The sequence below is a fragment of the Mastacembelus armatus genome, chromosome 14 (genome assembly GCF_900324485.2).
Source record: "Mastacembelus armatus chromosome 14, fMasArm1.2, whole genome shotgun sequence".
NCBI lineage: Eukaryota > Metazoa > Chordata > Actinopteri > Synbranchiformes > Mastacembelidae > Mastacembelus > Mastacembelus armatus.
Window position 1 is genome coordinate 4,187,700 of NC_046646.1, and position 24,286 is coordinate 4,211,985.

The 24,286-nt window shown below is 40.4% G+C and overlaps 1 protein-coding gene across 2 annotated transcripts; it reads right to left on the reverse strand.

Annotated features, from left to right (window-relative positions):
- tiprl (TIP41, TOR signaling pathway regulator-like (S. cerevisiae)) lies at positions 1-22,941 on the reverse strand. Of its 2 annotated transcripts, none has more exons than XM_026327652.2 (8): positions 22,809-22,941; positions 21,506-21,633; positions 7,008-7,187; positions 5,082-5,181; positions 4,847-4,978; positions 1,423-1,518; positions 1,254-1,316; positions 1-534 (listed from the first exon to the last, which is right to left on the reverse strand). In XM_026327652.2, exons 2-8 carry the CDS (start codon positions 21,628-21,630, stop codon positions 397-399), a joined length of 834 nt encoding a protein of 277 aa, XP_026183437.1. In that variant the 5' UTR covers positions 21,631-21,633; positions 22,809-22,941; the 3' UTR covers positions 1-396. The 2 variants fall into 2 exon arrangements, with proteins under 2 accessions (XP_026183437.1, XP_026183438.1); XM_026327653.2 differs by lacking the exon at positions 22,809-22,941 and adding an exon at positions 22,185-22,576.
- Positions 22,942-24,286: the final 1,345 nt, after the last annotated feature.

Genomic DNA, 24,286 nt, shown 5'->3' on the forward strand with positions numbered 1-24,286 from the left:
TTTCAGGATGTCACTGTAAAAATGCTTTGTTTTTTTGTTTCTTTTTTTACAAAACATTATTAATCTAATACAAGCATGGAAACTATCCTACCAAACATTACAATATGTCAAAATGCTAAACAAATTCACAGTAAAAATGTCTCATAAAACAAAATCAGTTTAAACATCAGCAAAACCAGAAGTTAAACCACAGTGTTTAATTGTGGTACAAAATTCTAGATTACAGTCCATCAAGATGCACTGTGAACATATGGAAAGAACACACCATCATAGTGATAACATTAAAATTAGTTCTGCAGTGATATTTGAAGGGGAGATTAATTGTTTTTAAGTTACCGTAATGTTATTTAAGAGTAATACTCCTGATTTTCATCATGCAACACATCAGTGTCGACTTCATAATATATTGGGCATGTTAATATCCGCTGTTTGAGGCTGTATGTCAGGAAACTCCAGCTTTTCACACTCTATTAGCTTCAGGGTTAAGTGCTGGGCAATCTCATTAGGGTCAGTGTACAGTGCAGCAGGAACATTCTGAAGGAGAGAGTAATATCTGTGTTAAAATGACAATGGAATGCAACAATAAATACAGCACATCACTAAAGATTCAAAAATATGAAGAGTTAGGTTTTAATCCACATGCTGCTGACAAGGGCTTTACATGAGCAATGGTTTAATTTATTTTTAATCTAAAATTTTAAATTTATAATTATAATATAATTCAATATAATTGAAATGCATTACCTTAAATATTAGATTAAAATGAATTCTGTAATAGTTTTTAAATTTGTATAATTCCAATTATTAGAGTTTTAATATGTAAATGTATGGTAACTGAGATTGGTTTTAATGCAAAACCACAGGCAATATAGAAATGTTTTCAACAATGTATTTTCCGCAAAAAAGATGATTTTTATTAGGTTTCTGATTTAGTAATAACTATTACAGAATATTTATCATCCAGTAAATTAATTTGCGATCCCATGACCCACATATGAATTGGTACAGGTTTTACATCAAACACCCTTCCTGACATGACTCACAGCACCTGGTGGTTCCCAGCAGTCTCCAATCAAAATACTAAGCAAACAACACCCCTTTACTGGACACAGGAGAGGACATTAGTCTTCAATCTATTGTTCCCAAGTTAAGAATGAACTTAACTTGGGGACAATTTCCTTTAAAATACGCCTTGGGAACCAAAAGCAAATTCCTGCTTCCTGCTTGCAGCTTATTGTCAGTTCATAGCTCACCTTGAGTTCTGCTATTTTGCTTTCCCTTGTGCTGAACTCCCGTAGCATGTAGTTCTTTCCACCCTGGAATCAGAAACATGACCATAATTCATTACTCATTACAATCTTTATCACATTAACTATAAAGACCTATTCTGCACATGGCCCATGGTGAAGTACACAAACTTGCCTCATGATACAGTCGTGTGTCATTGATTCTAATCAGCACTCCATCCACTCTTAGGAAGAAGCGCAGCAACAAGAAGAAACTGGTGGGCATCACCCTCTGTGTCATAAACAAGACACACATGCACATGTTGCAATGCAAAATCACTCTCACTAAACATGTTAATTCATGATACTTGAATTCAATATCTAACCAGGATAAAGAATCATATGTAGCCAAAAACAACACTCATTATATGCAGACTCTGATTAAAAAAAAAAAAAATATATATATCAACTGAAAGCTCAGCAAATTTGTGTCTTGATTCACCCCCCTTTGCCTTTTCCCTATTTTGGGAATTATTATTTGCCCTATCACAACCTAGAATTTAAATGGATTTGTATTTGGCTTTTATATAGTAGATATACACAAAAACAGGCAAAGTTGATGAAGTAAAACGAAATTTAAAAAATATATTTTAAAAAAAATTCTACAAAATCAAAACATGTGTGCATTTGTATTCACCCCCTTTGCTATGAAGCTCCTAAATAAGTTCTAGTGCTACCAATTACCTTAAGAGGTTACATAAATAGTTAAATAAAGTCCACCTGTCTGCAGTTTAAGTGTGAAAAAGTGTTGGCCCCCTTCCTGATTTCTTTTGTTTGTTACACTTAAATGTTTCATATCATCAAACAAATTTAAATGAAGGTTTTTATTATTAAGGGAAAACAAAATCCAAAACTACATGGCCCTGTGTGAAAAAGTGTTTGCCCCCCCTGTTAAAACATAACTGTGCTAACTTTATCACACCTGAGTTCAATTCCTCTAGCCACACCCATGCCTGATTATTGCCACACCTGTTCGCAATCAAGAAATCACTTAAATAGGACCTGCCTGAGAAAGTGAAGTAGACCAAAAGATCCTCAAAAGCTAGACGACATGCTGAGATCCAAAGAAATTCAAAAACAAATGAGAAAGAAAGTAATTGAGATCTATCAGTCTGGAAAAGGTTATAAAGCCATTTCTAAAGCTTTGGGACTTCAGCGAACCACAGTGAGAGCCATTATCTACAAATGGCAAAAACATGGAACAGTGGAGAACCTTCCCAGGAGGGGCCGGCCGACCAAAATTACCCCAAGAGCGCAGCAACAACTCATCCAAGAGGTCACAAAAGACCCCACAACAACATCCAAAGAAGGCCAAAGGCCTCACTTGCCTCAGTTAAGATCACTGTTCATGACTCCACCATAAGAAAGAGACTGGGCAAAAATGGTCTGCATGGCAGAGTTCCAAGACGAAAACCACTGCTGAGCAAAAACAACATAAAGGCTCATCTCAGTTTTGCCAGAAAACATCTTAATGATCCCCAAGACTTTTGGGAAAATACTATGTGGACTGACGAGACAAAAGTTGAACTTTTTGGAAGGTGTGTGTCCCATTACGTCTGCCGTAAAAGTAACACCGCATTTCAGAAAAAGAACATCATACCAACAGTAAAATATGGTGGTGGTAGTGTGATGGTCTGGGGCTGTTTTGCTGCTTCAGGACCTGGAAGACTTGCTGTGATAAATGGAACCATGAATCCTACTGTCTACCAAAAAATCCTGAAGCAGAATGTCCAGCCATCTGGTCGTGACCTCAAGCTGAAGCGAACCTGGGTTCTGCAGCAGGACAATGATCCTAAACACACCAGCAAGTCCACCTCTGAATGGCTGAAGAAGAACAAAATGAAGACTTTGGAGTGGCCTAGCCAAAGTCCTGACCTGAATCTGATTGAGATGCTGTGGCATGACCTTAAAAAAGGCGGTTCATGCTCGAAAACCCTCCAATGTGGCTGAATTACAACAATTCTGCAAAGATGAGTGGGCCAAAATTCCTCCACAGTGCTGTAACAGACTCATTGAAGGTTATCGCAAACGCTTGATTGCAGTTGTTGCTGCTAAGGGTGGCCCAACCAGTTATTAGGTTTAGGGGGCAAACACTTTTTCACACAGGTCCATGTAGTTTTGGATTTTGATTTCCCTTAATAATAAAAACCTTCATTTAAAAACTGTATAATGTGTTTACTTGTGTTATCTTTGACTAATATTTAAATTTGTTTGATTATCTGAAATATTAAAGTGTGACAAACAAGCAAAAAAATAAGAAATCAGGAAGGGGGCCAACACTTTTTCACCCCACTGTATCTGCTCTGAAAAGCCCAAGAATCTTCAATACCACAGAGCAAAAGGCAGCATCAAGCAAGCAGCACAATGAAGACTCAGGAGCTGCTCAGGAACACAATTTTAGAGAATTATAAATCAGGGTTGGGTTACAAAAAAATATCCAAAACTTTGAATATCCCATGAAGCACCATTAAATCCATAATAGCAAAGTGTAAGGAATATGGTATCACAGTAAACTTGCCAAGAGAGGGCCACCACCAAAACTCAGAGACCAGGCAAAGAGGGCATTAATTGGAGAAATATCCAAAAGACCAACAATATCCCTGGAGGAGCTGGAGAACTGCACAGCAAAGATTGGAGTGTCTATCTATAGGACCACTATTAGCCATACACTCCACAGAGCTGGACTTAATTGAAGAGTGGTCAGAAGAATGCCCTTGCTTAAAGGGAAAAAAAAAGAAAAAAAAAAAACGGGAAGGAACATCTGGAGTTTGCCAAAAGCACATGGGAGACTCGCCAAACGTCAGAAGAAGGTACTGTGGTCAGATGAGACTAAAATTGAGATTTTGGCCATCAAAGAAAATGCTATGTCTGGTGCAAACCTAACACCGCTCATTACCCCCAGAACACCATCCCCACAGTGAAGCCTGGTGGTGGCAATAAGGGGATGTTTTTCATCAGCAGGGCCTGGGAAACTGCTCAGAATTAAAGGAGTGATAGATGGTGATGGATACAGAGCAATTCTTGAAGAAAACCTGTTTCAGTCTGGCCGAGAGTTGAGACTAAGAGGTTCACGTTCTAGTAGGACAATGAACCCTAACACACTGCTAAAGCAATACTCCATCGGTTTAGGGAGAAATATTTAAATGTGTTGTTGTGGCCCAGTCAAAGCCCAGACCTCATCCAACTGAAGCTGTTTTGCCTGGAAGAATGGGCAAAAACCCAGTGGTGCTAAGCTCATAGGGACATACGCAAAGAGACTTGCAGCTGTAATTGCTGCAAAAGGTGGTTCTATAAAGTATTAACTTTGAGGAGGTAAACAGCTATGCACACGCAGGTTTTCTGTTTTTTTTTTTTTTTTGTCTTATTTTTTGTTTGCTTCTCAATAAAAAATATTTTGCATCTCAAAGGTTATAAGCATGTTGTAAATCAAATATAAATCATTTGTAAATCAATCAATTTCAATTCCAGGTTGTAAGGCAATAGGAGAAAGGCAAATGGGGATGAATACTTTTTAAGGCACTCTGGTAGTATCAGCTGTTTGACTTGAACAAGGCACTCACAATTTTGACACTTATCATTGAGACTCCGTGGTCATGCAGCTCATCCTCAAACAGCAACACCTCATCAAAGAACATGATCTGTTCTCGAGCCTTTAGCTTCTCCATGTTGATACGTTCTGTTGTCTCAGATACCTTGGGATGATAACAGGTAAAAATGAAGCATATTTTTGAGAGTTTGCACAATACACATTACACATGCATTGCTGATTACCCGTCATTACTGAGAAAGACCCACCTTTATCTGCATATCTTCTCCTATCAGAGTGCCTCTGTAGTCTGTTGTGTATGTCCAGTCATAAGGTTTCACCACCTCTTTGGAGTGCTCAGAATCAGCTCTGGCAGAAGATCATAGATTAAACTCACACTAACAATGCGGGAGGTATAGTTCATGGTTCAACTATCATGTTTAGTTGTTTCTGACAGTGTGCCTACATGTGATATTTGACCTGTTTCAGAGTAGGGATGACCAGCCCACAGTTCGAGAGCTGCACACTCATCTTTGCTTGAACATTTAGTTACTGCTAAATTCTGTTTTTGCTTTTTATTCAAAAGTTTAAAACCAATCAAATGATAATTACCATGTTTTATCACACTTTTACTAAATGAGTCCCACTTGTCATGGTTGGGTCAGGCTTCTTTAAATCGCATCCAGCTTCCAATCAGATTGTGAAGTGGTCAAGCTACCTGACTGGTATGCCAACGTGCGTGCATCTCTGTATACCATGGTGGTTAGCTGCCTCTATTTTATTCTCACCCTTTAAGTAGAGAATTTTAGCTCTAACCTCTGGATGGAGGTGTTGAGTCCCGAAATGTAGAACAAAATGTTACAAAAATAGTTTAATTCCAGCTGCTCTTACAGAGATTATAACAAAATGTAGTCATTTTACACATACACTTTCTGATATTTATCCTGTTTTACTTATTCATTGTACTTTTTAAAATCTGCCTGTACCCTTAGTGATTACTGCCTGTTTTATTGTTCTTTCTTTACATTTATCTATGTAGCAATACTGTCTTGTGCTGAGTCTTGGAGCACACTTACATCTTAACATGTTCTCAATATTTTGATTTTCATGTCGTGTTATACTGTGTTTGTGAATAACATTCACATAGTATCTTGCTGCAAAACAAATTTATCTGTGTACAAAAGAAACCTGGACCTGAAAACTGAACCAATCTCTTTAACTAATGGGACAAAACCACACACTTCACAAAAGGGCTAATGACATACATCTACAAAACAAAGACACGGTTCTAGTACGTTTAGCACTCTTTCTTCCAGCTATACATTTGCAATACCAAGGTAGCAAGTATATGGCTACAAATATGAAGATGTGCACAGGCATTCAACATAAAAGAATCTCTTTTTCCTCTCCTGAATGCAGACAACATGAACAGCAAATGTATGTTGTGTGTTTTGAAAAACTGTATCAACAAAGAGCATCAAACAGTCTGCACTTAAATTACTGTTACATGATGTGTGTTTGTTTCCTGTGGATCAGCTCATAGTTTGCCTGGCAGGCACCTCATCAGCTGATTGACAAACACCTGTGCTTGATGAGGGATTGAGTACTTAGGCTGATGCCTTTTCTCAGCACTGGCACTCTCAACCTGACTCTTCCTCTCCCTCCTGATGCAGGAGCACCTGTCCTGGTGCTAGGTATATGGTTTTCATTTATTAACCAAACTACAATAAACTTGAATTCATTACAACTCAATTTTGATCACGTGTCCAGTAATATGTACGTTGTTTGAGCCAGCCATAACACTATTCTTAATGTTTGTGCCAGCATGCACTGCTGAATATTTTTTTCTCTTAAACATGATATTCAACCACTGTGGTCTTTACTGCCACACTTTACATGTCAGTTGTTTCAAGTGGCCAGGATGGAATACAAGCCGGATTTCACAAGAACTGAAGAATACAAGGAATGCCAGATGTTCCACTAAGTCTACAACAGCAAAATGAAAGAAATACCAATCAAAAGGGAATTCTATCATTGCATCTTACTGGAATTTCAAGTCTCTATATACCAGGGTAGTAGTTTGATTGTTTTTGCTCTCAGTATCTTAATGTTTAGGCATATCTGTATAAGAATTTTAACACATCAAGGGTTAACAAAGCAGTCCCCCAGGTGTGACACTGCATTGGTTAACTTGCCTGCTGCCCTGCCATTCCTGAGCACAGGCCACCTTGACAGCATCCTCTAAGTTGTTGACTCTCTTAAGGGCATCAATTGCGTTAAATTCAATGCCATAGCCATCTGTGTGTTGGATGCGCAGGATGTTGTCTCCAAACAGCATCTCTGGAAGGGAGGGCATGTTCATCTCCTCCGCTAACCTGAAAAGACAAGCAAACAGCTGGCTACTGTTAAGAGATATAACACCCCTCTTTCTGAAAAACAAAAACAAACAAAAAAAAAAAAAACATTTACAAATCTTAACCTAATGTTTTGCTTTTTGCTAGGTTTAAACAATACAATTACAAATTTTATATATATATATATATATATATATATATATATATATATATATATATATACTTACTATAACTTCATTTCCCATTAAATTCTGTCATTATTTTACATTATTTGTGAGAATATCGTGTACTGTGCAGTTTAATCATGTGTCTAGTGAATGAAATACAACCTAACAATAAATGTCCACTAGAAAAGGCTGCACATTATAGCTGTGCTCTGTTTCAGTCACAGTGCATTGAATGAAATTCTCTCAAGGCACTTTACATAAAAACCCCAAAAAATCCTTATGAGCAAGCACTTGGCAACTGTGGAGAAGAAAAACTTTTTAAAATGGAGAAACCTCCAGCAGAACCGGACTTAGTTTGGGCGGCCATGTGCCTCAACCAGTTGGGGTGAGTGGATAGAGGAGAGAGAAAAGAACAGCAACAATAAACAACAAATAGACACTGCAGGTTGGTGGGACCAGTAACTGCACATCAGCACTGTTCATGGATGTTTTTGCCCCATTGACTGCCATTATTATGACATTTTTTGACTGCACAGCCATGACACTATATAATCATGCATTCTTGATGGTTGGTGGTTTCCTCTGTTGGGAAGAGGTAAAATTAGTGATTTTTACTGTTGACAACCAAATGGCCCCATTAATCCTTTACACAGTCCTGTGCATAGAAAGCTTGGTTTCTGGCTTTTATATGAAGTTTTATATGGACTATATCAGCATATTATAGTGTGTGTGTGTGTGTGTGTGTGTGTGTGCGTGTGCATCACCTCCTGCTCTTTTCAAGTGTGTCTACCACAACAGATGAAAATGCTGGCTGTTCTTTTTTACTGTCCTTTGCACAACGTGCATGTTCCCCTCTTTATTCCTAAGCTGCAGTATCTTCTGGTATCTGCTGGTGTCTGTGGCTCTGTGTCTGGAGGTACAGCTGCAGAAGACTGCATCCCACCACTCACCAGTGCGGCAGCAAATAGTATGTGAGGGAGGTGCTCAACAATATTGATGCAGAGACCAGAGAATTTCCCAGTTTTTCTAGGAAAAGCTATGCTGATATGTCCACTGTTAGAGATATTAAAAATGTTTACCCTCAAGTGACCTAATCCAGCTTACTGCTGAATAGGGCCTATTGTGTATTGTGGAAATATAATTTTTGCTCTCAGTGAGAACAGTTTAAGGCTAAGTTCTAAGGGTCCAGATGTCTTTCTGTGGGAAATTACCTCCCTTTTGTGTTACCATTAAAACTGATGTGTTGGGCTGCAAGCAGACAGTGACTCTCATGCTGTACTAAGGTGCTGTGTGACTGTTACTCCTTGCTGTGAGGGGAGAGGGGTGATGCAATTGAATTTTGAAAAGAGAGACCAGAGATGGACTCCTGTAAGGTAAGAGGAATTTTATAAGTGAATAAGTGAATTGAGTAAGGACTTAAAACAAAGTGAAATTATTGATTTTTGTGTGAAGGGAGTCTCTGGGAGTTTCTGGCTCTCTGGAAGCCCCGGGTGGGTCCTGGGTCATTGAGGTCATGCAAGCTGAGTAGAGTCTCAGTGGGTTACTAGATCATATCAGACAGAGGTTAGTGGCTTCAAAACAAAACACTGGCTAAAAATATCACTGGCTTGACTTGAGTTATGAAATTCAAACAAAATTGGAATTTGTGTGGCCTTGGGGACACTGGCTCAAACATATTCGGGTAAAACCGAGCAGGGCTCTTAGGAAATCAGAAACTCGGGACGAACCCAAAAAGTGGTCTGTGGGAGACCCAGAGTAAACTAACCCCTTGGTCTGTGGGAGAGCCTAAACAAAAAGGAACCCCGGTGCAGCGTTGAAAGTGCTTTTGAGCATAAGACCAAGAGAGAGTGTTGGTACCAAGGATAAAAATATAAAAACATAAAAATGGAAAAACTTAAATTAATTGCAAAAAAAGGAGCCTATTAAAATAAGTTGTTTGCAGCACAAGAATGTTTAAAGGAGGCAGAGAGTAGACGGAGAGGGAGAAGAAGACTGGAAGAAGAAAGAAGAGAAGAGAAGTAGAAAAAGAATTAAGTGCCACTGCACTAACAATGTATTCAGGACAAACTGCTGAATTTACAGATGATCAAACAATCCACCACCGGCTCGGCCTCCTCTGTACGCCCAGGGAGAAGAGGGTGCTGTCGGCGGAGCAATATTACCTCCAACAGTGCCTTTTGATCCTGTGCCTCAGCCTCACTGTCCTTATGCAGAAGATAGTGAGGGAGTGATGGCTTATTTTAACAGACTGAAAGAGGTGTCATAGTGGAATACAAGTACCTGAAGGTGCAGCACAAAATGGGGATGGGCCTTATGCATAGTAGTTAAAAAATACCTTCTTAAATGGCCTCAAACCTGAAAATTCAGGATTTATTCGAAAGCATCAAATTGGCTGGCAAACTTGTGTCCTGAAAGAGACTCAAATTATGCTGTGTATGTGGCTACTGTCCTCCAACAAATAGTAAAAGCACAAAAGAAAGTTAGGAAAACACAGCTGAAGTGTTTTTCACTGACTATGATAATGAAATGGTTTCTGAGTGTTATTTCCAGGGTAACAAGCCAATGCAACCACAGGGCGCACAATCCAGTGTCTTCATGTGCCAGTCCCAAGTCTGGGTAAATGCACAGGGTTGCGCCAGGAAGGGCATCCGACATAAAATTTCAGCCAAATCAAACATGCGAATCACAAATACGTCTGCAATACCGGATCGGTCGCGGCCCGGGTTAACAACGACCGCCACTGGTGCTGTTGACCTACAGAATGAGAGGAGGAAGGTGTGTTCATAGGCAAAGACAGAAGAGGAAGGGCAGGAGTGTGGGACTTTGAATCTAGAAACTTTGTCAGGGAAAACTAGTGAGTTGGCTGATATGATGGAGAGAAGAAAGGTGGATATCTTGTGTGTTCAGGAGATCAGGTGGAAAGGTAGCAAGGCCTACAGATTAGGAGCAGGGTTCAAGCTGTTTTATGGTGTGGATGGAAAGCAGAATGCAGTAGGAGTTATCCTGAAGGAGGATATTGCTAGAAATGTTCTGGAGGTGAAGAGAGTGTCAGATAGGGTGATGAGTCTGAAGCTGGAAGTTGAAGGTGTGATGTTGAATGTTGTCAGTGGTTCTGCCCCACAGGTAGGATGTGAGTTAGAAGAGAAGGAGAAATTCTGGAGGGAGATGGATGAGGTGAGTCAGGGTATCCCTAGTGGTGAGAGAGTGGTGATTGGGGCAGACTTCAACGTACATGTTGATGAGGGAAACAGAGGTGATGAGGAAGTGATGGGTAAGTCTGGTATGCAGGACCGGAATGCAGAAGGACAGGTGCTGGTAGATTTCTCAAAAAGGATGGAAATGGGCTGTAGCGAACATATTTTTCCAGAAAAGGGAGGAGCATAGGGTGACATATAAGAGGAGGCAGGAGCACACAAGTTGATTACATCTTGTGCAGACGTTACAACCTGAAAGAGATCAGTGACTACAAAGTAGTGGTTGGGGAGAGTGTAGCCAGACAGCATAGGATGGTGGTGTGTAGGATGACTCTGGTGGTGAGGAAGACAAAGAGGACAAGGGCAGAGCAGAGGACCAAGTGGTGGAAGTTGAAAAAGGAAGAGTGTTGTGTGACTCTCAGGAAGGAGCTGAAACAGGCTCTGGGAGGTCAGGAGGTTCTTCCAGATGACTGGACAGCTACAGCTAACGTGATCAGGGAGACAGGTAGGAGGGTACTTGGTGTGTCATCTGGAAAGAGGAAAGGAAATAAGGAGACTTGGTGGTGGAATGAGGAAGTTCAGGAGTTTGTTAAGAGGAAAAGGTTAGCTAAGAAGAAGTTGGACACTGAGAGGACAGAAGAGAACAGACAGGAGTACAGGGAGATGCAGCGTAAGGTGAAGGTAGAGGTGGAAAAGGCCAAACAAAGGGCGTATTAGGATTTGTATGATAGGTTGGACACTAAGGAGGGAGAGGTGGATTTGTACAGGTTGACGAGGCAGAGACAGAGATGGGAAGGATGTGCAGCAGGTTAGGGTGATCAAGGACAGGGGTGGAAATGTGTTGACAGGTGCCACAAGTGTGATGGAAAGATGGAAGGAATATTTTGAAGAGTTGATGAATGAGGAAAATGTTAGAGAGCACAGAGTAGAAGAGGTGACTGTGGTGGAACAGGAAGTAGCAAAGATCAGTAAGGATGAAGTGAGGAAGGCGCTGAAGAGGATGAAGAGTGAAAAGGCAATTGGTCCTGACGACATACCTGTGAAATTATGGAAGTGTTTAGGTGAGGTGGCAGAAGAGTTTTTGACTGGGCTGCTTAACAAGATCTTGGAGAGTGAGAGGATGCCTGAGGAATGGAGGAGAAGTGTACTGGTTCCCATCTTTAAGAACAAGGGAGACGTGCAGAGTTGTGGAAACTACAGAGGAATAAAGCTGATGAGTCACACAATGAAGTTATGGGAAAGAGTAATGGAGGCTAGACTGAAGTCAGAAGTGAGCATTTGTAAGCAGCATTATGGTTTCATACCAAGAAAGAGTACCACAGATGCAATATTTGCTTTGAGAATGCTGATGGAGAAGTACAGAGAAGGCCAGAAGGAGCTGCATTTTGTCTTTGTAGATTTAGAAAAAGCGTATGACAGGGTGCCGGGAGAGGAGCTGTGGTTTTGTATGAGGAAGTCTGGAGTGGCAGAGAAGTATGTTCGAGTGGTGCAGGACATGTATGAGAGCTGTAAGACAGTGGTGAGGTGTGCTGTAGGGGTGACAGAGAAGTTCAAGGTGGAGGTGGGACTACACCAAGGATTGGCTTTGAGCCCCATCTTGTTTGCTGTGGTGATGGACAGGCTGACAGATGAGGTTAGACAGAAATCTGCGTGGACCATGATGTTTGCAGATGACATTGTCATCTGTAGTGAGAGCAGGGGAGCAGGTGGAGGAAAATCTAGAGAGGTGGAGGTTTGCTCTGGAAAGGAGAGGAATGAAGGTTCGCCACAGTAAAACAGAGTACATGTGTGTAAATGAGATGGACTCAAGTAGAACGGTGAGGTTACAGGGAGTAGAGGTGAAGAAGTTGGAGGATTTTAAGTCCAGAGCAACAGAGAGTGTGGAAAAGAAGTGAAGAAACGTGTGCAAGCAGGTTGGAACGGGTGGAGGACAGTGTCAGGTGTGATGTGTGACAAAAGAGTGTCAGCAAGAATGAAAGGAAAGGTGTACAAGACAGTGGTGAGACCAGCAATGTTGTCTGGTTTATAGACAGTGGCACTGAGAAAAAGACAGGAGGCAGAGCTGGAAGTAGCAGAGCTGAAGATGTTGAGGTTCTCTCTGGGAGTGACGAGGATGGATAGGATCAGGAATGAGTACATCAGAGGGACAGCTCATGTTAGATGTTTTGGAGAAAAAGCCAGGGAAGCCAGATTGAGATACTTTGGACATGTTCAGACGCGGGACAGTGAATACATTGGTAAAAGGATGCTGAGGTTAGAGCTGCCAGGAAGGAGGCCTAGAAGAAGACCAAAGAGGAGGGTCTTGGATGTAGTGAAAGAGGACATGAGGATAGTTGGTGTGGGTGTGGAGGATACAGAGGATAGGGTTAAATGGAGGCAGATGATTCGCTGTGGCGACCTCTGAAGGGAGCAGCCGAAAGGAAAAGAAGAAGATTTTCCAGGGTAACAAGTACCCGCGGACGAGGTCGTGGCCAAAAACCTGGAAGACAGCAGATAGTTAATAACGACTACTGCTACGTCTGTGGAAAAACAGGCCACTGGGCTAAAGAACTGCCCACAGAGAAAGACACACCCTGAGCTGCAGGAGGGAGGAGCGGGCTACTCTGCATGGCTAGACAGAAAAAAAGTTCAGATGCAAAATACACAGACTGAACAGCATAAAGAGATACAATGGGTACGGAAAGTATTCAGACCCCTTTTAAATTTTTCACTCTTTGTGTCATTGCAGCCATTTGCCAAAATCAAAAAAGTTCATTTTATTTCTCATTAATGTACACTCAGCACCCCATCTTGACAGAAAAAACCAGAAATGTAGAAATTTTTGCAAAGTTATTAAAAAAGAAAAATTGAAACATCACATGTCATAAGTATTCAGACCCTGTGCTCAGTATTGAGTAGAAGCACCCTTTTGAGCTAGTACAGCCATGAGTCTTCTTGGGAATGATGCAACAAGTATTTCACACCTGGATTTGGGGGTCCTCTGCCATTCTTCCTTGCAGATCCTCTCCAGTTCTTTCAGGTTGGATGGTGAACGTTGGTGGACAGCCATTTTCAGGTCTCTCCAGAGATGCTCAATTGGGTTTAAGTCAGGGCTCTGGCTGGGCCAGTCAAGAACGGTCACAGAGTTGTTCCGAAGCTTATTTTAGCTGTGTGCTTAGGGTCGTTGTCCTATTGAAAGGTGAACCTTTGACCCAGTCTGAGGTCCTGAGCACTCTGGAAGAGGTTTTCTTCCAGGATATCTCTGTACTTGGCCGCATTCATCTTTCCTTCAATTGCAACCAGTCGTCCTGTCCCTGCAGCTGAAAAACACCCCCACAACATGATGCTCCCACCACCATGTTTCACTGTAGGGATTGTATTGGGCAGGTGATGAGCAGTGCCTGGTTTTCTCCACACATACCGCTTAGAATTAACGCCAAAAAGTTCAATCTTGGTCTCATCAGACCAGAGAATCTTATTTCTCATAGTCTAGGAGTCCTTCATGTGTTTTTTGGCAAACTCTATGCAGGCTTTCATGTGTCTTGCACTGAGGAGAGGCTTCCGTCGGGCCATAAAGCCCCGACTGGTGGAGGGCTGCAGTGATAGTTGACTTTGTGGAACTTTCTCCCATCTCCCTACTGCATCTCTGGGGCTCAGCCACAGTGATCTTTGAGTTCTTCTTTACCTGTCTCACCAAGGCTCTTCTCCCACGATTGCTCAGTTTGGCTGGACGGCCAGGTCTAGGAAGAGTTCTGGTCGTCCCAAACTTTTTCCATTGAGGATTATGGAGGCCACTGTGCTCTTAGGAACCTTGAGTGCTGCAGAAATTCTTTTGTAACCTTGGCCAGATCTGCGCCTTGCCACAATTCTGTCTCTGAGCTCCTTGGGCAGTTCCTTCGACCTCATGATTCTCATTTGCTCTGACATGCACTGTGAGCTGTAAGGTCTTATATAGACAGGTGTGTGCCTTTCCTAATCAAGTCCAATCAGTTTAATTAAACACAGCTGGACTCCAAAGAAGGAGCAGAACCATCTCAAGGAGGATCAGAAGAAATGGACAGCATGTGAGTTAAATATGAGTGTCACTGCAAAGGGTCTGAATACTTATGACCATGTGATATTTCAGTTTTTCTTTTGTAATAAATTTGCATAAATTTCTAAATTTCTGTTTTTTTCTGTCAAGATGGGGTGCTGAGTGTACATTAATGAGAAATAAAATGAACTTTTTTGATTTTGGCAAATCGCTGCAATGATACAAAGAGTGAAAAATTTAAAGGGGTCTGAATACTTTCCGTACCCACTGTACAAGACACACATCTGACTGAAGCTAACATTTTGAGCCTTGAAGGAGTAACTGAATTTATGCTTTATAAAGAAAAACCCAAAGTAACATTGTTGGTGCAAGGAATAAAAATAAAATTCCTGTGTGACACAGGAGCTTGTAGGTCAGTTCTTAGTAATCCACCAGTCAGACTCAAACTGACTACAAAAGAACATATTTTAGTAAAAGCAGAAAATGGAGGACTACATGTTAACCCACTCACAATGCCATTTGAAGTACGTGATCCAGAATCAGGACACAGCACACGACATCAGTTTGTACTATGAGACAGGCATCCAGTTAATCTGTTGGGAAGAGATTTACTCACTGCTTTAAACATAGGGATACATCCTACGGTGATGGGGATGAGGGCTGTCAGGCTAGAGAGTGATCTTTTCTTGACTCAAAAGTACTCAGCTGCCAAAACATTATTACACCTTAGACTTAGTCACAAAAGGACCCAGTTCAGTAACTACAGACTTCGGGAAAATGACAGGGGAAGTAGTTGCTGCACAGGCCATTAGACAGACACCAGAAAACATGCACTGCACCATGTACTTCAGACACAAACCAGGGTCAGATGAGGTGCATGAAAAACCGAACTAAACTGCTAATATTCGACTAAACAACCCCTATTGGAACAAAGCAGGATATGTAGGGGCAGCATGCAGACTACAACCTGAGGATGAGAGACTGTTCAAATTGTGGGTGAGCCCACACATTTCATTTGCTAAATCTTCAACAGCTGAGTGGATGCAGATCCCACAGGGTTATTGTGAGTCTCCTACCATCTTTTCCCAAGTAATGTCTGCTAACTTAGCTAGGTTTTCAACCTTCTGCAAGAACTCAAATATTTTTGTATGTAGATGATATTTTGATATGCTCTGAAACACAAGACCAATGCAAAACAGACACCATAGCTCTGCTTAAGTTTCTAACAGAATAAGGACACAAAGTGAGTAAGAACAAACTACAGCTGTGGAAAAAGGAAGTTAAATACCTAGGTACCTGAGTTAAATGCCCAGGTCACAACCTCTCACAGCAAGGGAGAGCTCTAGACTCACACAGAAAAGAAGCTATACTTAAAGCTGAACTGCTGCCATCACACTTATCAGCTCAAGCCACAGAACTGATTGCTCTAACAGAAGCTTGTAAATTAGGAGGAGAAGTAGTTAATATCTACACCGATAGCAATTATGGATTTTCAACTGTACAATGTGTTTGCTCAGCAGTGGAAGAACAGAGGAATAATTACATCATCTTTTAAGACCATCACACAGAAAGACTTTATTTTACAACTTGTTGATGCTGTACAGCTGCCTAAGAAGGTAGCAATTTGTTGTAAGTGTGCTGCACACACAGGAGGGACAGATACCATTTTTGCTCTGTGGTTTCCATTGGTAACCACAGAGCAGATAAAGCAGCAAAACAGGCAGCCCATAACTCACTGCCTCTGCAAGCCACTGTTACAGTTGAATATCTTGATGAGCAGATACTTAAAGACATGCAGGACAGTGCATCTCAACATGAAAAAGACTTACGGATAAAGAATGAGTGTAAATTAGATAACGTTTGGAGATGTAAAGTAGTGATACCTAAAAGTTTATTCAGATATGCAGCTGTACTGACGCATGCTAATGTGCATACGTCAGCAGGAGGGATGGTAGGATTAGTAAACAAAGTGTTTACAACATACGGTTATACAAACTACTTAAAAAAATTTTGAGTAAATAATCCACAGGGAGAGATTGTGACAAGAAATAGTGGAAAATTTCCACTTCCTGAATATCCATTTCAACTCATCTGCATGGATTTTATTGAATCAAATATATATAAATACATTATATTTATATGAGTGAAATAAATATTGTTTAGTGATCATTGATGCATTAACCAAATGGACTGAAGTGTTTCCAGCAAAGCATCCTGATGCACTAACAGTAGCTAAAGCACTGACAACTACTATTATTCCCAGGTTTGGAATTCCAGAGAAAATCTATTGTGATAATGATACACATTTTGTAAACCAGGTAATTAAACATTTTACTACAGTGTTAGGAGTCCAGGTGAAATATCACTGTTCCTATCACCTGCAGTCAGCAGGGCTAGTGGAAAGAACAAATGGAACAATCAAATCAAAGCTGAGGTATGTATGGCAGAGACAGGGAAAACCTGGATGCAGTGTTTACCAATAGTGATGTTACATATGCACATAAGTGTGAACGGACTATCACCATTTGAAATATTGTATGGCAGACCTTATCATCTTCCTGAGCTAAAACCATTAAGGAGGATGCTCACATGACTGAGACCATTGCTGATTACATGGCAAAAATGTTGAATATTAAAAATGTTGTATCTGATTAATGGAGCCTGAACCGGCAGTTTTGATACAGTGTATATTGATGCCATCGGAGTGCCCAGAGGAGTCCCCGACAAATACAAAGCTAGAAACCAAGTTGCAGCAAGGTTTGAATCTTTCCTGTTTTAGTGGTCAGCCATTAATAAAAATGTTGATTGGATAAACTATTTGTATTACAACCAGCAGAGATTAAATTAACTACACTAGAGATGCTGTCAGAGGCTTAGCAGAGCAGTTAGGTAAAACTAGTCTTATGACCTGGCAGAACAGGATGGCATTAGACATGTTACTGGCTAAGGAGGGAGGTGTTCGTAAAATGTTTGGATCTGCCTGTTGTACCTTTATTCCTAACAACACTTCCCCAGATGGATCTGTCACTCAAGCTTTACAAGGACTACCAGGCTTATCGGAGGAGCTCGCTGAGAATGCTGGTATTAACAACTTCACTTCTTGGCTGGAGGGAATGTTTGGTAAATGGAGCGGTCTGATCCAGTCCATATACTCATCTCAATGGCTGTGATCACTGCTATTTTAGTTACCTGTTGTTGCTGTTGCATTCCATGTATTAGAGGCCTTTGTCAACACCTTATTGATACAGCAATAACAAACAAATGTATCAGTCCATTTCACAGGACGACCAGGACCCTGAAACTCCTCCGGAGCCAATGAAAGAAAACATGATAGTGACCTTCACCAATTATGATAGATTTGTCTTAACGTCTGGACTGTAAGGCACAATGTCTCCAACATTGAAAATTCTTACAGAAAGTGATGTTGTGATGACTGTTTGTCCATAAAGACAAAGTTATGACATTTATTTTTACATATTTCATTAAGTTAATCATCCTAGATTTGTGATTGTGATCTTTGTTTAATCATAGTATTTATGATTTTACTGTGTGTTTTTTCCCATAATAGTAATAATTCTGATCTTACTGTCTGTGTTAGCATAAACAGGAGGGATGTGTTAGAGAAAATAAAATGTTTACCCTCAAGTGACCTAATCCAGCTTACTTTAGTGTAACTGAAACACTGCTGAATAGGGCCTATTGTGTATTGTGAAAATATATTTTTTGCTCTCAGTGAGAACAGTTTGCGCTAAGAATTTACCTAACGTCCACCAAATTAAGCATAGCATCTGTGGCCACTGATGTTACACCTCCAGGCAATAGATGTGATGACATCAGCAGTCACCCAAATTTTTAGCCCATATTTGGCCATTCATCCACTGTGACATCTTTGCTGGGGTTGAATAGGAGGGGAAGGTGATGCGTCCACATTTCCCACAGGTATCTGATGGGGACAAGCTTGTCCGCTCTATGACAAGCTGGTCTCAGCAGCTTACTGCCAAAGCACCGAGCTCTGCTGATTTTATGAAATCTTGAGAGGGAGATGGTGGTTCTGAAAATTGTACCACCACTGCAATCATTCCACAGACAGCATGTGGACTCCCCTCTAGACCTGTAGTCTCCAGCCAAAATCAGTAGCCCGATGTAGGCAGGGAGATCTGTGAAGTCCACCCCAGTCCAGTTTCTTTCTCATTGTGCGGTGCCCATGAAAGCGCCCATTGTCAGCATGACCTCATAGTCAGCATGACATTGTCAGCATGACAATCAGGTCCAACATCTCTGTTCACAGATCGAATGAGGAATCCACGTTCTAGACCCTCATGATGGTGTAATGCATCTGCCATAAAGCCACGCCTCTATTAGGCTGAAAAAAGGGTGTTGTCTCCGTGTTGGTGGAAAACCACACATTTCTCACGGTCCACCCAGATTCAGGATCCTCTGAATCCTCCTTGCTTTCAGTGGAAAAATCTGGAGAGGACAATGAGGATGCCACAAAAAAAAAAAAAATCAGGACTCTCTCCAATCAGTGGCGTCAGAGGGAGAAGACGATATATTCTGCAGCTTGCTGGAGGGGTCAGGCTGCATAATAATTTCCAAAACTTTGGTACGAGTGAAGCCACCACTCATGGTGCTTATTGCTCTTCTCACCATGAAATGACCAGCAGGATGGTATGCCAATGTTTAAACCCACTTACCTTGTTTTTGTTTAGTCTGTACTTCTCCCCCATCAAAAGGCGGCAGGTGCATAAATACACTTTGTTTTTGTTTGCTCAATGTAGATTCTTTGTTCTGTGAGAGCTGAATTACATATTCTGATTTTCTTAGACACCACAAGATCAACACGCAAAGGTCTCTCTCTCTCTCACACAGACACACACAGACACACACAGACACACACAGACACACACACCAATATACTGATATAGATCATTTAAAACTCCATATAAATGCTAGAAACTAAGCTTTCTATGCACAGGCCTGTGTAAAGGGTAAATGGGGCCACTTGGTTGTCAACAGTAAAAATCACAAATTTTACCTCTTCCCAACAGGGGAAACCACCAACCATCAAGTATGCATGATTATATAGTGTCATGGCTGTGCAGTCAAAGTTACTGATCTTTGACATATCCAAGACTGTGATAAAAGGTTTAAAAATATCCAGTCCACAATCACTTTTTATACTGAAAATAAGTCATTTTGTGTGATTTTTTCCCCCGAAATCCATGTCATCACTTATGAAATTGGCATTTAAAGAGTTAAAATCCTAGATTTTTTTTAACATTTGATTAGAACTGTAGCTGATTAACAGACTTTCGCAAAGCAATATTTGTCTGATATATTTTCACAGCAGTTTATTTTAGTGGTTTAGTAGTTTTCATCCCGAACATCACAAAAGGGTAGTGAATTTGCCCCCAGTGTATTATTGACCTATAGAAAATTTCTAAATTATATTTCCAAAATTGATGTCAAATTAAGGTTTGTCACCAAAAATCATTCCATTTGCTGAAATACAGTGAAAGTTATGGCCAAATTAAGAGTGAAAAATGCCCCCTGGTGGATGAAAACATACCTAACAGTACATGAGGGTTAAAGTATGGAGGAGCTTCATTAAGAGCTTTGTATGTAAGGAGAAATTTAAATTCTATTCCAGATTTTACATGGAACCAATGAAGAGAAGCTAATATAGAAGAAATATGATCTCTCTTGCTACCTCCTGTCAGATCTCTGAAGTGTTCGGCATCAAATTAAGACCAGGAGAGATATGATGAATTTTATCTCAAATAGTTCTGATTTTATCTGTAAACAAATTCGGAAACTCATCATTGATGAGATCTAAGGGAAAGCCGGGCTTAATAAAGCTGTGACTTTTTGCCAGCTTTGCTACAGTGCAATAAAAAACCTGGGATTTTTCTTATTTTCCTTATCTTAAACATGTCTTAAAGACAGAAAGAGCTGGATGACTAGTAACTTTCTAAAAACAAATCTCTAGAAGTGCCATCTGACATCTACGCAATATTACCAAAACTAAGAACATCCTGTCATCATCATCATCATCCTGTCAAGAGATCATCTCCTCTTCATTGGCTCCTTGTAAAATCCAAAACAGAATTTAAAAATCTCAGGTCTGGCTTCAGGAGGCAGACACTCTGTTTCTAAGAATCTGCAAAGTTGGGTTGGCTCAGGTGACCATCAACCATCCCTTCATTATGCTGCTATAAACTTAGACTGCCAGGGGACTTCTCATCAAGCACTGAGCTCTTCTCCTCCTTCCTGTCCTCTCTCAGCTCTCCTTCCTCACTCCTCCTTTTCCCTCTCCCTCAAGTTAAATGTCACCACTGAATGTCACTAGTGTTGTGCTTTCTCTCTCCTGCAGTTTCTCTCCATTCTCTTGTGTCTTCTGTACCTTCTGTCCTAGAGCTTTAGACTGCTAATGTGCAGTTACTGGCCCTTGCTGAATCTGTCCACCATCCCAAACTGGTCAAGGCAGATGGCCTCCCAAATTGACCTGATTCACAATCAAGTACTTGCTCATGAGGGATTAGTTGGGTTTCTATGTAAAATGTCTTCAGATGATTATATTGTTATTGGCACTATACAAAGCACTATTTTAAAAGATTTTTAGTTCTGGGACTTCATATTCAAGAGTCAGTTGCTTTAATTTGCTTTTGAAACCATTTTTTCAGCATTCTAACTGGCATCATGTATTTCACAATAAAATATTAAACTGAACTGTCTTTTCAGACAAAATTAATTATTAACAATATTGTGTTAATAATACCTGATATTTGGTTATACAATTTTCTCAACCTGAAACAAAAACACTGCTATCTAAATGCTCAATTGCAGAATACATCTTTTTATATATGCTAGGCCCCACAGCTGGGGTACTGAGTAAAAGCAGAATCCACTGCAGTGAGTTTGATATGTAAAATAAGAAGATAAACTAAAATAAGAGGAACATCTCACCGTTCAATGTCTTTGGATTTCATGATATGGTTTTTGGCAGCAGTCACTTTCCATGGTCCAAATGTGAAATCCTGCTTACTGCTTTTGAAACCATGTGACATCATTGTAGACAGAGAGGCCAACATCAACTGCAAGAGATCAGCAGACGTTTCAAACAGATTGGACTAACAGACGCTGAAATAAAGGCATATGAATATGTGTATTATCCCTTTTATTGAAAATTATACTTGTGTGTAACTCCTCAGTTTTTCTGTTTTTTCCAGCTGTACCTCAAAGCAGCAAAATGCCAGCAAAAGCCCATCAACATCATAAGGTTACAGTGATGGCCAAAAACCACTGAATAAAATTACACTCTAATTACAATTAATATGGGGATTTAAGGTACTTTATGTATAAATCAAACATACAAAGAAAACCTAAAAATGAGAAAATGTATGGCAGTAAAAAAAAAAAAAAAAAAAGTAAAGCTGCCATCTGACCCCAGCTCTGTGGGATGGTTGTTTTCTAAAGATGTTCCTACATGCTCTCTATGCTACCTAAAATAACCAGTGGTAAATTCAAAAGTCAACTTTGATAAACCCAGGACACAAGAATATTAACCATAATCATTTTTTACAAGAATTGTACAGTTATTTACTCATAGTACTCTGATCAAATTGTCAACTCCTCATCCTTATACCTGGCAACAGAGATGTTCACAAGTCGTTTTTGGAAGTCCAAGTCAAGTCTCAAACGTCTCTGGTCACAACTGCAAGTCAAGTCTCAAGACTCATGGTCAGAATTTGAACACTGTGTGTGCGACTTAAGTGCGATTCGAGTTTCTATCTCTGCCTGGCAGCAAATTGTGCAAATGACGTCTATTTCCCTCTAGATAAGAGTTATCCGAGTCCCCCAATAATAAACAGGTTCCACAGATGTTTAACCTGACCACAACCTTACCATAAGCCAGTTACCTCAGACCCAAGCAATGGGTGCTAACGTTTAGCTTCAAACGCGTGATGTGATTAGTGGGTATTTGCTTCGTTGTACCTATAAACTGAAAATAATCAAAGACTACTGTGAATGTATTTTCTTAACGTTCAGATAAAAAAACATATATAAAAGCTAAGCAGACTTTGCTTTCTTTTCCGTTTGTGTCTCACATTTAGCGTTAGAGAACGACACTTTCGGTGAAAGTGAAGTGACCATATTTCTTGTTATCTTGGTGATGTTAAACATTAAAGGCATTCCTCCGTGACTACAAAAATGTAAGGCTGTACAACTGTACGCTACAGTGTACATTAACAGAAATCAATACGTTTACCTCGGTGTTGTTAGCTGCTGCATAGCCTACATCGACGTCACGTCATAGAGAATATGCAAGTGCGCCGATAAAAACTGTCCGGTGTTAAGTTAGCCACGCTGTGTTGGTTCCACAATTTCGTCATGTGTTAGCGCTTGGAGTTCCCGCATCCTTCGAAAGACCCGGACAATCCACTGAGACACATATTCTATTTACTGAATTTGTTTTAACAGAAATTGATGGTGATTTTTAGAAAAAGAAGAAAATTTGCTTTTTAGTTGGTATTTAATAATTACACCTAACCTGTGGAGTAAATTATACGATTTTGTGTACTTGTAGGTTGTAAAAGTTCATAAATATTTCACTAAACTGGAAAAGTGTACAGTACATTGATCTTTATCCTATTTTCTACAGATCATTTCACCAAATTGGCCTAACTAGCTGTGATTCCACTAGAGATTTTGGACCCTATAACAGAATTTAATTCTCAGCCTAGATAAGGTGTATATGCTTTATGGGCCTTTTTTTTAGCCCTTTGAATTGTCTTAATGAAGAAGGAGCAATTGGTGCTTCTTCTCTCTATTATATTTAAGAATGAACTGAACCATATATACAACACAACACACCCTCACACAAACAAATCACATCAAAATGACTGTACACTGTAGAATCTATATCTACCTTTGTCTTTGTCCAGTCTTGATAGCATACTGTGTTTTGTGTTAAAGGCAATATGAGCCCAATGTAATTTTGGTCACTCCCGTCAGGAAGAGAAACAGGCATGGTCTCAGTAAAGATGGCCAAACCATGGATAGGAACAGAGATGGGTGTGGTCTCTGCACCAACAATAGAACCACATGCAGGAACTGGGGCTGTTGTAGTCCTGGCAGGGATGACCAAACCACAGGCTGTAACAGGAACCAGAACAGTGTTTGCATTCTTAGAGGTGGACTCTTTCTCTGGACTACAGGAAGCATTATTATAGGTCGCCTCCTCTGGACTGCAGTAGACATCAGTGCAGGGACTTCAATTTCCCATTCCCATTCCACTTCCGTGCCTCCTGACTCGTTCCCTCTCTACTGGTGCTCTCTACAGGTTAGGAGTTATTTTTGACAGCCCCCGACTATCCCACTCTTGCCGATTGAGGCCACTCTGTTTCCGATCTAAAGATGTTTTCCAGTGTGACTCCATAAAACATCACCATTATTGGTTTACCCACTCCATACAGCCTCAGTCTCCTTAGAAAATACACTCTGTTGTAGCTTATTACATAATTTTTCAACACGTGTTTTCCAAGTAAGTGTGCTGTCAATGTAAACATCTAGATATTTATATGAAGAAGCCTGAATAATGACTTGATTCTTAACCACTGGCTCATGTTTGGTCACCATGTCACCATGTTTGATCTATTACCATTTCGTGTGTTTTGGCTACATTAAAAATTAGGTGGTTACAGTCACACCTAAAGACCTAAAGTTAATAAAAGCATATTTCAGTAT